Raw genomic sequence first — 13231 nt, 5'->3', positions numbered from 1 at the left:
TAGTAGTTCAATTTCATCATTATTCGCCGACGACTAAACGGGGGACTCCCTATTAGCAGTTTGGCAGCGTCGCGTCACTTGTCACCCAAGACGATCCCAAGAGACCCGACAGCAGCAAAAAAAAGGCAACACCGATCGTGTCCCATCGGGAGGAAAACAAAAAACACGGTGCGAGGGGAGCAACTCATTAACGACGAGTTTTGCCGTCAGTCACCGCAGACACACCAGCGGTCAGCAGCGTCTCAGTTGATGGCTGATGATGGTCCGATCCACTGCTCGGGGCTGGTTAGCTGATATATTTTTACTCTTTCTAACGCACACACTGCCCCGCTGCTTCGAGCTCGTGGACGCAGCCAGTGGGGCTAGGGAGCTCTCTTCCCCTCTATTTGGCCGTCCAGAGGGAGCGGCAAGGGAAGGCGAAACAGCATTATTCAGCACGTATATATATAAATACTGGCCAATTTATGTGTGCACCTCACGGCACGGCACGGCGAACCTCGAACCCGGCTCGAGTCGACTGCTCGGGGCATAAAGATTTATACCTCGTACATGTGTGTATCATATGGCTCTTCCCTTTCCTTTTCTTTTGCAACCCTCTGCCCGACACTGTCCGACCCTTTTCCCCCCTTCAAGCGCAGCGTGCGGAAAAACTTCTTCATTGCCGCGGCAGCAAAATATGTGAACTGTGTTCGGCTGCGTGCGTGCGTGCGTACGAGCGAGCACATGTGTGTTTGTGTGTGTGTGTATATGGTTTTTCACTCCGCGCACATTTTACTCCGTGGTCGTCGTGATCATCGTGTACGTTTCGCCTGATCGTGCGTATCGTACGTTTCGTGCTTAACGGGCGCTGCGGTTTATTCAGGTTTTTCGCTCTCCCTGTTTTTCCTTTTTTGTTCTTCGACTTTTCCCCCAGCAGATGCAGTGTGTTTGTGTTTTGTGTGTGTGCGTGCGCGCGTGTATCGAATATGAGCAATCCAATCGAAAGGAAAAATTGCTTCATTACACACTACACGTGTTTCGAGGTGTGTGGACGTCGATGTTAAATAATGAGTACGATGCAGCTCCCTTTCTTCGTTCTCTCTCTCTTTCTTTCTACCTTTTGCTGGTTGGTATCATGGGAGTTGGGTGTTGGGGATTTATTAAAACGATGCACACGCTCACGTTGGAAAGGATGCAGGTAGCAACACCCGAATGTTGTGAGTCCGTCACCTAAATCATTCCGATCACACAAATTTAAGCCAAACCCCCAAGCCCGTTCCCGTTTAGTGCACGAGGTGTTGACTGGTTTGATGGGCTGGGTGGGCAATAATGGGAGAGTTATGTTTATGGTTCGCGCCAGCAGGGGAGGTTAGCGATCGTTCTCCTGCCCTGCGATCGCACAAGTTTGCCGTTTTCCAGCCCTTGATCATCGATGTTAAAGTGCCAATACCGTGGTGCGTTTACATCATTTTCAATCGTTCCATTTTCCATAACGCCGTCTTTGGTACCGTGTTTGTAACGCGTCGCTTCAATGAATCCCTTGGTTGCCTTCTGGTTTGGAGTTTGGAGCGGCAGCGCGACGGACGGATGTTAATGTTACATTGGAGGTAACAACACAAGAAGCAACACCACAGTGACAGTGACGTTTTGGCGAGCGCGCCCTGTGTGTGTGTGCCGTTCAAGTATTCCAAACATATCGCCCGGAACTCGTTGGGAACATCGATCTGCCATCGATGAATCGATCGCTTCAAGAGCTCGAGCGTTTGATGTTTTCCGCAAAAGACCCACACACACACATGTGGGCATACCTCCTACACGGAATGCTTCACTTCCGCGATCTCGCGATCTTGCGGCTCGACATGCGCGGCCGCGCCTCAACAGCATAACAAATGGCCGGTGGTGGCCCGAATATTAACCAGCTTGAGAGAAGAAAAAAAAAACATTCCATCTTATGAGGGTTTTGGGGAGGTTTTTCTTTCCGTCTTTCGTCCTCCCCCCCCCATTCCGCCTTAACTTTGTGTGCTTTGCTCGAGATGACCAACGCTGCGCGGGAAGGATGGGAATGAAATGTGTCGAAAAGAGTTGGCAATGTATACACGGGCCCATTAAATCAAACACTGGAACAGGCGGGAACGTTTTGCTCGCCATTGTGCCTGGGGTGGGCCACCGGTAGCGACCATGTGTGTGTGTGTGTGTGTGTGTAGTTGCCTTTCCTGCACCGGCACAGAGGCGGCCGCCCGCGTTTGGAATGTTTATGTTTTGACGATGGCGACCCGGGCCCGCTGTCGAAGTGCGTTGTTGGCAGCTCGCGTGCTAAATGGCGGCCATTTTTCATAGTGGCGGCCCTTTCCTTCCCCCCTCCACGGCTGTTACATTGTGTATGCGCGGCCTAACCTTGGCAGAAATGGAAAACAATGCCGGCAGTTGCAAACGGCTCGCTTCAACAACCACACCACCACCACTACCACCAGCGCCAGCGCCAAACCGGAACGCATGCTGCGCATTGCCCAACCGACAATCGATCATAGCCGCGCGAGGATCATTTGCGGGCATTTGCACGTTAAGCACGAACCGGGATCGTTTAATGGTTTAAGGTGTGTGTGTGTTTCCGCGTGTGTGTGTGTATGGATGGGTGGCTTAATGGCCATCGACCTGTTACAGACCGATGATGACGAATTGTTGGTAGATCGCTCACGATCGCTTCGCCGCATCCTTGCGCTGCTGTCCGGAGGAGGGGAAAATTAGCCATTTTCCTAAACAATTTCCACTTGCAATAAACACGGAAGGGGGTCTTCTTCTTCTCTGTGTATAGGATGCGCAATCCTTCTCAGCACACTATTTCTTCACCATTTTGTACATCACCCCATCGTTCGATCGCTCACCGCCCGTCAGCTTTATTTTGTGTGTGTTTTTTCTTTATTTCTTCTTCTCTCTGCTGCCTTCACTCACCATGCTAGCCGCCGAAAGTACATTATTTGCAAATGACACTTTTGCTTATTGTATCTATTTTCACCATTCACATCCACTCACAAAAACACGCGCTCTCACTCATGCATACGACAATTGTTTGCAAGCAACTTGAACTAAACGGTTGTGTTTCACTTTTCACGTTTCATTGTGCCACTTTGTTTTTTTTTGTGTGTTTGTGCTCTTATTCACGATCTCTCCCTCTCTCTCTCTTAATGTATGTGCAAATTTTTACTTCTTCCTCAGTGTGTGTGTTTTTTCCGCTTTAATTTTCCATTACCCATTCGTGCCTAAATCATTCATTCTGATCTCGCTCTTTCCTTCCCCAAAATATTCGGCCCCAAAAAAAACATACATAGGAAGGATTCCCAACAGTCACCAAAGACAAAGATGGGTGAGGAAAAGCCGATCCCGATCTCTTACCCATCGGTATGCCCCATATGTGCTTTAGCGCGTGCTTTTGCTTACATTCAAGGTACCGTCCGAGACTCTCTTTTACTACCCCTTCTTTTTTTTCCTCCTTCCTCCTCCCTATTCTTAACCGTCACTTTCATCGTGTGTCTTCTTCGGCAAAAGCGCGTCATTGTCGGTGTGTGTGTATGTCATCGAAAACTGTTTCTCAGAGTGCTTGTGCTGCTGCCATTGTGCCCTTACTGTACGCTTCCGTCATTACAGGGTTTCCCACGATTTATTGGTCAGTTCCCATGATTTTTTGGTGCGTTCCCACGATTTTTTGGTCGTATCCCATAGATTTTTGGTTTGTTCCCATAATTTATTGGTATTTTCCGATTGGATATCAATACAATTGCACCAAAAAATTCTGGGAAACGACCAAAAAATCGTGGGAACGCACCAAACAAACATGGGAACCCACCAAAAATTGATGGGAACCAACCAATAAATCGTGGGAAACCCTGTATATTCCTAGAACGAATTACAATTTCCTGTCCCGTAGGTTCGCTCTCTTCATCGCCCTCTTGCACACTTTCTTTCACTAGGCAACAGCAATGTTTGATTCAATTCGCAAAACATTATCGAATCTGCGCTCGTTATCAGATTTCATTTCCCCTCCCTAGACACGGCCGATGCCGTCAATGTCACTGCCTGTGTGCGTTAAAGACCTACCGAAAAAAAGCAAAAAATACACAGGAGGAAGACAAAAATAATAGTGTATTCATTGCAGATCATTGGTGTGTGATGTGTTTTCCGATTTTGTAAGGAGCGCTCGGAGCTTGGCCAAGGCAAGTGTAATGCCATAGCGTATGTGTGTGCGCAGTGCAAATTGTTCTGGCAGGCTCGGCAATCTCGGCACAAGTGACACGGCGCTAATCTAAACACAAAACGATTGCGGGGAAAAGAAACAACACAAGAGCTCTTGCTCCGTTTGCAAAGTTTCGGCCAAACATTCGCTTCCCCCTTTTTGGCCTGTGCGCTCCACAGCATGCACAATACAAAAGAGCACATTAATATCAGAAACGTGATTATTGTAGTAAATCCTCCGTGGGAATCGGGGTGGCATTTGAAATACTGGCGCCCTCGGAATGGCCCTACTGCGCTGCGCAGCGCTGCCACGCTATCCAGATTCCGGTCGACGGCCACCGGAGAACGGGGTTTTCCCTCTTTGAATCCGCTCCAAACACGTGTGTTGTCCCCCCCAAGTGGGTTTGTTTTACTTTTCCAACACGGTTCAATAAGTGGCCCTTCTTTTTCTTCACCTCTTGCTCCTTCTTCTTCTGCTGCTGCTGCTTTCATCATGCAGATGATTGGAATAATCATTCTCTCGATTGGTGGTGCGCGAGCTGAAATGTGGGTCCCACCGCGGTGGACCAAATATGAATTGTGGCAGCACCGAGACCACCGAAGCACTAAAACACTGTGAATAAGACACACACACATACACACACAGAGAGAGAGATAGAGAGAGCGAGCGCAGAAATGCAATTGGAAAGCCATATCGAACCGCCTAGCGAAAAGCTGGCGAAACAAACGGATTCGGGTCGAGCCCTCGATCCGACGAGACTAAACCCACCGGGGGGTGTCTTGTTACTTTCTTTCCAAGCAGTAAGGGGAAAGAGGGAGGGAAGGCCCATATGTCTTGAAGACGCGCATATGTGTGTGTGTGTGTGTTTGTTCGGTACGAGTATACACGGGCAAAACGAGTGCACGGCCACGTCGCTCGCCTTGTCTCCTGTAGGGAGATGCCGCCCTGCGCAAGGTGCGGAGGCAATGGGGCGCAGGGTGGGGCTGGCAAGAGTGGAGACCGCTCGTCTTTGCCAGCCGATTCGGGGTACGATTCGAAGACGAGTTTCCAATCAGTCACAGGCCGCCGTCGGCAGCGGAAGCCAGCCAGCAGAGCCAAAGTAAACGGTAGTAGCGTGCTGTTGCTGTGTAGTAAGTGAGCGTGTGTCGGTAGCGCCGTCGGCCCGCGAAACACGAACCCCCCTTCCACCCAACGGCCAGACGGGACGAGTAAACACGGGGGGGAAAAAGGGGTAGAAGGAAGCGGGGAAGGATTATTTTCATAGGCAAAATTTATCTGTCCCGTCTAACGATCGCGAGCGATCGAATTTACTATTTTGCGTGTGAGTGTGTGTTTGTTAGTTTGATTGTGTTGGGAATGCTTTGTAGTGTGTAGCGTGTTACTTGGCACCTTGCGGGCCCCTAAAAAGCATCGATTGCTTCTGCCAAAAAGATCACGACCGTGTGGCCAGTTCCCCGCAAAACCCGATGCTCCCCATCACGGCGTCACAGGCTGTGCGCTGAACGAGAGACAGACAGAGAGAGAGAGTCTCGTGTTAGTGTCTCATTTGTCTCGTTTTTGGTTCTTTACATCTTCGCAAGGTGCAGACCGGATCGAAGCAAGCTTCCAGCCCTTTTTTTGTAGCCCCGTAATAGCAGTGCCACGTGTTGTTTGGGAAAAGCGTCCCATTAGCGGTAGCGAGCGCAGTAGTAGTGTAGTGCCACCGTGTAGAAACCGTGCTTCCGATCGAAAGTGTTGTTCGTAGTGCCAAAACCCCGCTGGACGTGAGGACGCGTAACGTATCGTTTTGCCAACGGAAAGATCAACCGCCACATGGAAGTAACGGACTGCGAGAGAAACGACGGTGCCTTAGCAACAGTAGCTGCCAATGACGACACTTCCGTGGCGAGACGCGTGTGCTCCGACGCGCCCAAGCGCCGATCCTCTGCTCGTACGCTGGCCAGTGCTCAAAGCGGGCAACAATAATGGTGGTGACCTGTGGTGCCACTAGAACATTGGGCCGAACGAGTTTTCCGTACCGCTGTCACCGCTGCCATTTGATGGACAAACTGTCGCTGCTACAGTCGGGCACTACAGTCGACACCGTGCAGCAACTGCAGCAACTCCCCAGTGCCACCCGACAAGCGGACGGATCGTGGCAGAAGGTGACCAACGAGATCGCAACCGTGAAGAAACATTACCGCTGCTGCCGCTGAGGCACTGAAGACGCAAACGGGGTCCAAACAACGTTTACAACATATCACACTTTCTTAAGCTGGTAGCATTTAAGCATGCCTTCGCGCGGCCGCCACATTTTTGCCTAAAGCGTGTGGGGGAGTTTTTCTCGAGATACGTGCGTGTGTGTGTCTGTGTGTGAGTGTGAGTGCGAGTGTGTGTAGTGTCCCTTCGTTTGTGTTCGTTTCGATGCGTCCCGTGTTAGCGACAGTAGCAGTAGAATCGACCGAAACGCCGGCGAAAGTTCCAGCCTAGTCACTGCCACCCTAACCCCCCACCCCTCCCAAACACACCCCAACATTGCCACAGCATAGGCAGGAAAGATGTTGGATATCTTCCGTGGCCTGAAGAGTCTCGTCAAGATCAGCCATGTAAATACCGACTCGCCCGTGTTCCGCCTGCACTACTCGATCACCGTGATCATACTGATGTCGTTCTCGCTGATCGTCACCACGCGCCAATACGTCGGCAACCCGATCGACTGTGTGCACACGAAGGACATACCGGCGGACGTGCTCAATACGTACTGCTGGATCCACTCGACCTTCGCCCTCAAGAGCCTGTTCCTGAAGGAGGTCGGCAAGGATGTGCCGTACCCGGGCGTCGGCAACTCGGCCGAGGCTACCGCGGCGGACAAGAAAATTTACAAATACTATCAGTGGGTCTGTTTCTGTCTCTTCTTCCAGGTGAGTGGTTGCGGGTGGGCGGGGGAAGGCGTCCCGCTCCCCTCCATCCGTGTGTGCCGTTTGCGTGTGTGTGTGTTTTTACGTGTGCGTGTTCAATGTGTTGTTACCATGTCACTCTCTTGTTTAAATATACTCCACGACGATACGGCGAAGCGACGTTTCAGCTCAGCAGTTTTCAGCAGCTTTGCAGCAGGCCGCTGCTCTCGCACAGTGTTGTTTTGGCTTGCCTGTCACACATCGTCGTAACGCGGCGCGTAAAGCGCCGGGACATTATTAGCGTCGTGTCGCAGGAGTTCTCCTCTGCTTTATGGGTCGTTTGATCGGGTAATTGAAGTGTACGACATCGAAAAAACAACTGTTCAAATATTTAACGCCGATTGAGTCTCAAACGAATGGGTGGCATTGGGGCGGGAGGGGGGGGGGGGCTTCACCCCCTTCTGCACTCCACGCTTTGCTGTCTCAAGATTGGCTTCTCCCTGGGGAGGGCATTCCACCCCCTTTTAACAACACGTTGATGAATTGGCTAACCATTATTTCAATCGCTGCTCCGTCTCAATCACTTCCGTGTAATCTCATGTACTCATGTGCTTGTCTCGCCCACTCACACACACACATTGGTACGCACATAAACGGTACGGGAATTCTTCGACTGTGTTCTGTGTTTCGTTTGCGCTAGAAATGTCGCAATTACCACGTCGTCAAATGGCAGGCAATAAACTTCTGCCCGGCTGCCTGCTGCCATCGCCTTCGCTACACCCATTTCCCCCCCTCCCACACGCGTCCTTGAAAACGCACTCTTGCTACTGCTTGCTTGTCTGCTTCTCCCGCTCCCAGGGCTCCTCCCCCGCTCATCGGCTGCCAACTGCCATTTGTTGTTTGTAATATTTTCGTTGTGTTCGGAATGCCGCTCCACACGCGGACAGTCCGACACAGAGAGAGAGAGAGAGAGAGAGCAGTCCGAGCAGTCGAAGCAGCAGCAGCCGAGTCGGAGTAACAGCAATTTTAATTGGCTTTGGCTTCGATCTGAGTACATCCTGGGATGAAGTCGACATCCGTACTGTCTCACCCCAACCCCTCCCCGCAGATACACTCCTTCCCCGTGTCTGCAGACGAACCTGTCAGACAGAAGCTGAGATGCCCAAAGCATGCGCTACCGCACCGTAAAGACGAAATTAGTGCACTTGTTTATGAGTGTGTGTGTGTGTGTTGGTTAGGGAGAAAGAGGCCTTGAGGGATTTGTAGAAAAAGAAGAAAAGAAAACCCTTTTTGCATTGTGTTGCAAGACATGCGATTCCGAGTATCCTGCTCGCTAAATCAATCCGCCCACAAACGATTATTTTCCAACAATTCCCGATGAATCACGCCACAATTTGGTTGAAAAGTAGTATGATTCAACCATTTTCCCCCATAAATACCGATCGGAACGTTCTATCGAGCTTAAAATCCTGCAAAATCCCACGGCCATATCCGTGCCACGGTTAGTGCCCTCGCCGTGGCAGTCGAAAGTCAACTCGAAAGTCAGCACACCGACGACGACAGTGTCGTCGCACACTCGGTGTGTTGTGATGTATATTTATTTACCTTATCACTTTTAAAAGCACGTAAATCTCGACCAAAGTGTCGGTACACTCTGCTCCCCCCTTTGTGCTGCCTTTTCTCCCGCCCGAAACCCAAACGGCTGCTTCTTATTAGCATTCCGCGGCACCAACTGACTGACTTTAGGATTACGATCCCCGATTTCAATGCGTGCCCGATTGCAGTGCGATTTTAAAATGTGTGGGGAGGGGGGCAGGGGGGGTATTTGAGGGGTGTTTTAAATAAATATCATTCAAAGAGACGCCACCGTCCTGTCACGGCCCCCTGCCAGCCCATTTAGAGCATGTTTCGAAGCATGAAATGGAGGCGCCTGGTCGTTGTCGACGCACGGGCACGGTTTTTTTTTTCTGTTGTTTGTTGGGTTCGTTCCTTTCGCTCGCTCGCTTTTTTATTATATCTATATTACTTCCTGACCCGCAGTGGATTCAGCGCAACTCCCCACGGGGTATCTCCCGCCCGGCCGCACTCGATCAGCCCTCTTATCTGTTTCCCTTCATCTGTCTCCCTCCCCCCTCCAAAAACCCGCCATCAAAACAACAAAAGTGCACAAGTGTGTACACTGTTTTGAATTTATTGTCGAATATAAATTTGAGAAGCGATTCATTTTTCGCGGCAGTAGAAGCAGCAGCACCACCAACACCTCTACCAGCAGGGACGACACACAGAGTGCTGTAAATCTACCCAATGTGCGTCTCGTTTTTGTTCTTTTTTTTTACTAAACATCCGCGCCATCAGCAGCATTTGACGTTTTGTTTGGTCTAAAGGGAGCCCATTCTGCTTCCCGCTCCTCTTGCTCCTTTTGCCCACCCACAGAGACATCCCGCTGGTGTGGCATTCTTTCATTGGGGGGAGGGTTGATCATCCCCTCCCTTCCTCTTCCCCCATGGGAGGCAGACCTGTTTATTGTTGTGCGCTTACAGTGTTTAACTTTGTTCGATCGTTTTAAATCTGACTTAAATCTGAACTCGATAGAACTTTGTCGCGGCAATGCCAGGCTAATGATGAACCATCATTTGTTCACTGTGGGCCCCTCCCCTCCCGGGTATGGTGTGTCTTTCTTTTCGTGACATTTTGTTGCTAAAGCGAGAGCAAGTGATATTGAATTCGGCCCGCCACCAGTACCCAGCGTTCGGTGGGGGAGCACTTGTCCGCGTGTTGGTATTTGCCCTCGCCCTCACTAAGCTCCGCTGCCTGGGGTCCTCATCTCCTCTTTTTTCTGGGTGGGGTAAGTGACCAGGAATGAAGAACAATGCCTGTACACGGGCACTGAACGCACGCGGCGTGTGTGTGCGTTGTTTATTGTTTGCAAAGGGATGTCCGAACGTATATATTCATCGATAATTTATCGCGTTTCGCGATTGCCCCAATCCGTGTGTGTGTGTGTGTGTGTGTGTGTGTAGTGTTGTTGTATGTGTCCGTTCCATTTATAGAGAGAGAGAGAGAGAGAGCTGGCACGTTGTCTTGTGTTTGAGGGAAACGTTGGAAATGAAATTTATTACTACCAAATACCTTCTAAAGTACATAAAATTAACGTTTCATTCAATTCCCCGTGCATGATCTGTGCGTACCGTACCGCTCTGTGTAGCTTTGCCCTCTCTCTCTCATATCCCCCCCCCCCTCGAAAACATCCCATTGTTTATATGGTGCCCAGAGGTGGGACAAAAAATAGCTATGACATCACAGTGCTCGGCATGAGCCATTATGCCCGCCGCTAGCTACCCGCGGCCAAGCTCGGCCAAGCATGACGGACAAATGGCTAGTCCGCGAACTAAAGCAACCAAAAAAAAAGTTAAATAAAACCCACCCCACCCCACACTCCCTCAGCAGCTGCACCCACCACCACCACCTGAGCACGGCAGGGTTGTGCAAAACGGCGGTGACCAATTTAAAACCATTTCACTCCTATCGTTTCGTCTCCCGGCGGCAGCACTGGCGGCAGCTCCGAAAGCGAGGGTTTTGAATTTATTTTGCATGAAATCGACTCCAATTTTAATTTTATTTCTTGCAACCTTTCTCTCCTTTCTCTCCTTTTTCTATTTCGACCGTGTGTGTGTGTGTGTTTGCCCCGTTTTCTGTCGCTTGCCTTCCCCTGGTCCTTTCAAATTTGTGAGTCAAAAGTCAACCTCCCGGGGTAAGGTAGGCACACAAATGAACACACAGACAGACACAAGCAGCAACAAAAAAAGAGGACACAAAGCGGTTGCAATTGAAATGATTCACCTCAATTGTCCCCGGCGAGAAAGTGAATCGCTCGAAGCACCACCACTACCATCATGAATGCACCAGATGTGACCGAATTTTAGAGGCAATCTTGGTCGGTCAAACAAGTCGCCGCAGGAATAAGGAGAAACAGAGAAAGACAGAGAGAGAGGGAGAGAGAGAGAGAGAGAGAGAGCCCGACTCGGCAAGCAAAATAAAGCAAAATTTGTTGGCACACCAAGGCACGCCAGCGGAGAAGGTGGAATGGTGGAGAAAGGAGGAAAAACAGGCCAATGAAAGCAATGCTCCCAATAAGCGGTCTAGCGATCCTTTGTGTGATTGTGTATGTGTGTAGAGTGTGGTGTTGGGGAGAAAAACGGGAAAATTTCTATGTGGCCGGATAAAGGATTATGCTTTGCGCCTCCTTTCCTTTCTGCCACCACCGCGTGCACAGCGTGCTTTTTCCCGGTCGCTTCGTGTTTTTGTTGATCGTGCATATCTATCATCGTTTGTCGATAACAATAGCCTCCTTCTCCCCACTACACACACACACACACACAGCAGGAGGACACGTTGCACTGTGTGCACTGCAGTGGTACATGGTACGCCACACACAAACAGGCACACTCGTGTACGGGAGGATGGGTTGCACACGTACGAAAGTCCACTCAATCACACCGCATCCTTTCCCTCTCTTGTGTGTGCTCTCTTTCTCTCTCGCTCTCTCTCTCTCTCTCCCGTTGCAGTGGGCAGCATGCTGTGTGCAGCTACTGTAATGAGACAATACGATGCGCAATGATAACTTTGTTAAATAGCTTTTTATCATGTTAACTTGGCCTCCCCGCTGCCAGCACAACACGCGGCAACTGCTGCTGCTTTCCCACCATCATCGACCTACATTACTCGATCAAGGGCGACAGGGGCGATAAGAAAGAGCGGGATGGGAATGCGAAGAAAAGGAAGAAGAAATGCACGGAATCGGCACACATAGGACAAAGGGCGGTTCTACCAAAGGGCATTGTGTATGTTTGTGTATGTCTGTGTGTGTGTGTGCATGCTCAATCAAAAGTTATTGATGGTCAATATTGCCGAAAAAAAAGAAGTTGTACACCGTGGCCGCAAAACCGCCAAAAGTTTGCGGTTGGCCTGTTTAACTTTTAGCTCATTCCCATCGCTCCAACAAGAAAAGGGCTCCAACAAAAAGGGCACAGGGAGCTGTATTTTAAAATTAGGGGCTTTTGTGGAAAGGTCGATTAAAGTGCATCGATTCCATTAGCCATTCAATTGATGGGGCAAATTTAATTTAGACTTTCTACGAGCGAGCAAAACTCAACCCCACACAATACCGACCCCTGGGGTGAGATTAAAAGTAAGTAAGCACACAACGCGTTTGTTGACGCAATACCTATGTGTGTGTGTGTGTGTGTGTGTGTGTGTGTGTGTCTGTCCCGGACGTAAATGTCTCACGCACGACGACCGGGTTTGTTTATCTGGCTGGCTGGCTAGAACAAGTCGTTTTCAATCACCCAAAAATGTAAACCAAAATCACGCAACAACATAAAAGCAGGTTTCATCATATTTCCGATCGATACATTAACCAGGCGGGAAAAGGGGGGGGGGGAGAAATTTAGAGTGTATGTAGAAAGGAAAACGCACACAGACACACAGACACATCGATACAAAGAATTCGATCATCGATCAAAGCGGCACAGAGCGGAGTTCACAAAAATGAAGTCCCGCAAAAGAACACTCGCTCGCTAACACTCTTAAGCAAACAAGAAAATATTGTTCCTATTCGGGAGCGGTTGACTGGCGGTTCAAAGCCAGTGACAGGAACGACTTTATTTTGCATTGAAACAACAACAACAACATCAACAACAATAGTAACGGTGAAGGAAAAACTTCAAACACTGCTTTCCAGACTGCTTTGGAGCGCGGCGATCGCGCTGGTTGGTGTTTGTTGTTTTGGGGCTAATGTTTTCCTTCGGACGCACAGCACAGAACAGAACACAATCTTTGGTGCAGAAGATGAATCGAACCGTTGTACACTGAGAGGAGTAGCTAATACGTGTCTGTGTGTGCCGGTGTTGTGTGTTCCACTAGTCGGAGGAGTTGATGTTTATTAAAGCAGAAAGAAACATTCCAGCTCTACCCTCTGCTGCGTTCGATGCGAGTACTCGTTCTGCCCAGGTTCGTTACATCGGTACAGTGGATGTGGATGATTGCGTCCCATCAGTATCAGTAGGGGTTTGAAAAATGTAACAATTAAAACACACGTGTGTATGCATTTACCTTTCACAGTGCAGTTCTGTTGTCAAACCAAATACCA

At 49.7% G+C, this 13231-nt stretch overlaps 1 protein-coding gene across 19 annotated transcripts in view; it reads left to right on the top strand.

The window, feature by feature from the left end:
• Positions 1-13231, top strand: part of LOC4577242 (innexin shaking-B) — a 61191-nt gene that overhangs the window by 37383 nt on the left and 10577 nt on the right. For 4 of the 19 annotated variants that reach the window (XM_061641910.1, XM_061641914.1, XM_061641911.1 and 1 more), the window contains exon 2: positions 5794-7107. The exons of 9 other annotated variants lie outside the window; for them this stretch is intronic. In XM_061641910.1, the coding sequence (XP_061497894.1) occupies positions 6745-7107 (363 nt within the window). In that variant the 5' untranslated portion in view covers positions 5794-6744. Of the gene's footprint in view, positions 1-3940; positions 7108-13231 lie in introns of those variants that run through there. 6 more of the 19 variants (XM_061641915.1, XM_061641912.1, XM_061641913.1 and 3 more) reach the window with 4 other exon arrangements.

This window comes from Anopheles gambiae, chromosome 2 (assembly GCF_943734735.2).
Source record: "Anopheles gambiae chromosome 2, idAnoGambNW_F1_1, whole genome shotgun sequence".
Classification (NCBI taxonomy): domain Eukaryota; kingdom Metazoa; phylum Arthropoda; class Insecta; order Diptera; family Culicidae; genus Anopheles; species Anopheles gambiae.
The sequence above is the reverse complement of the archived record's forward strand: the minus strand, read 5'-3'. Positions and strand labels throughout refer to the sequence as shown.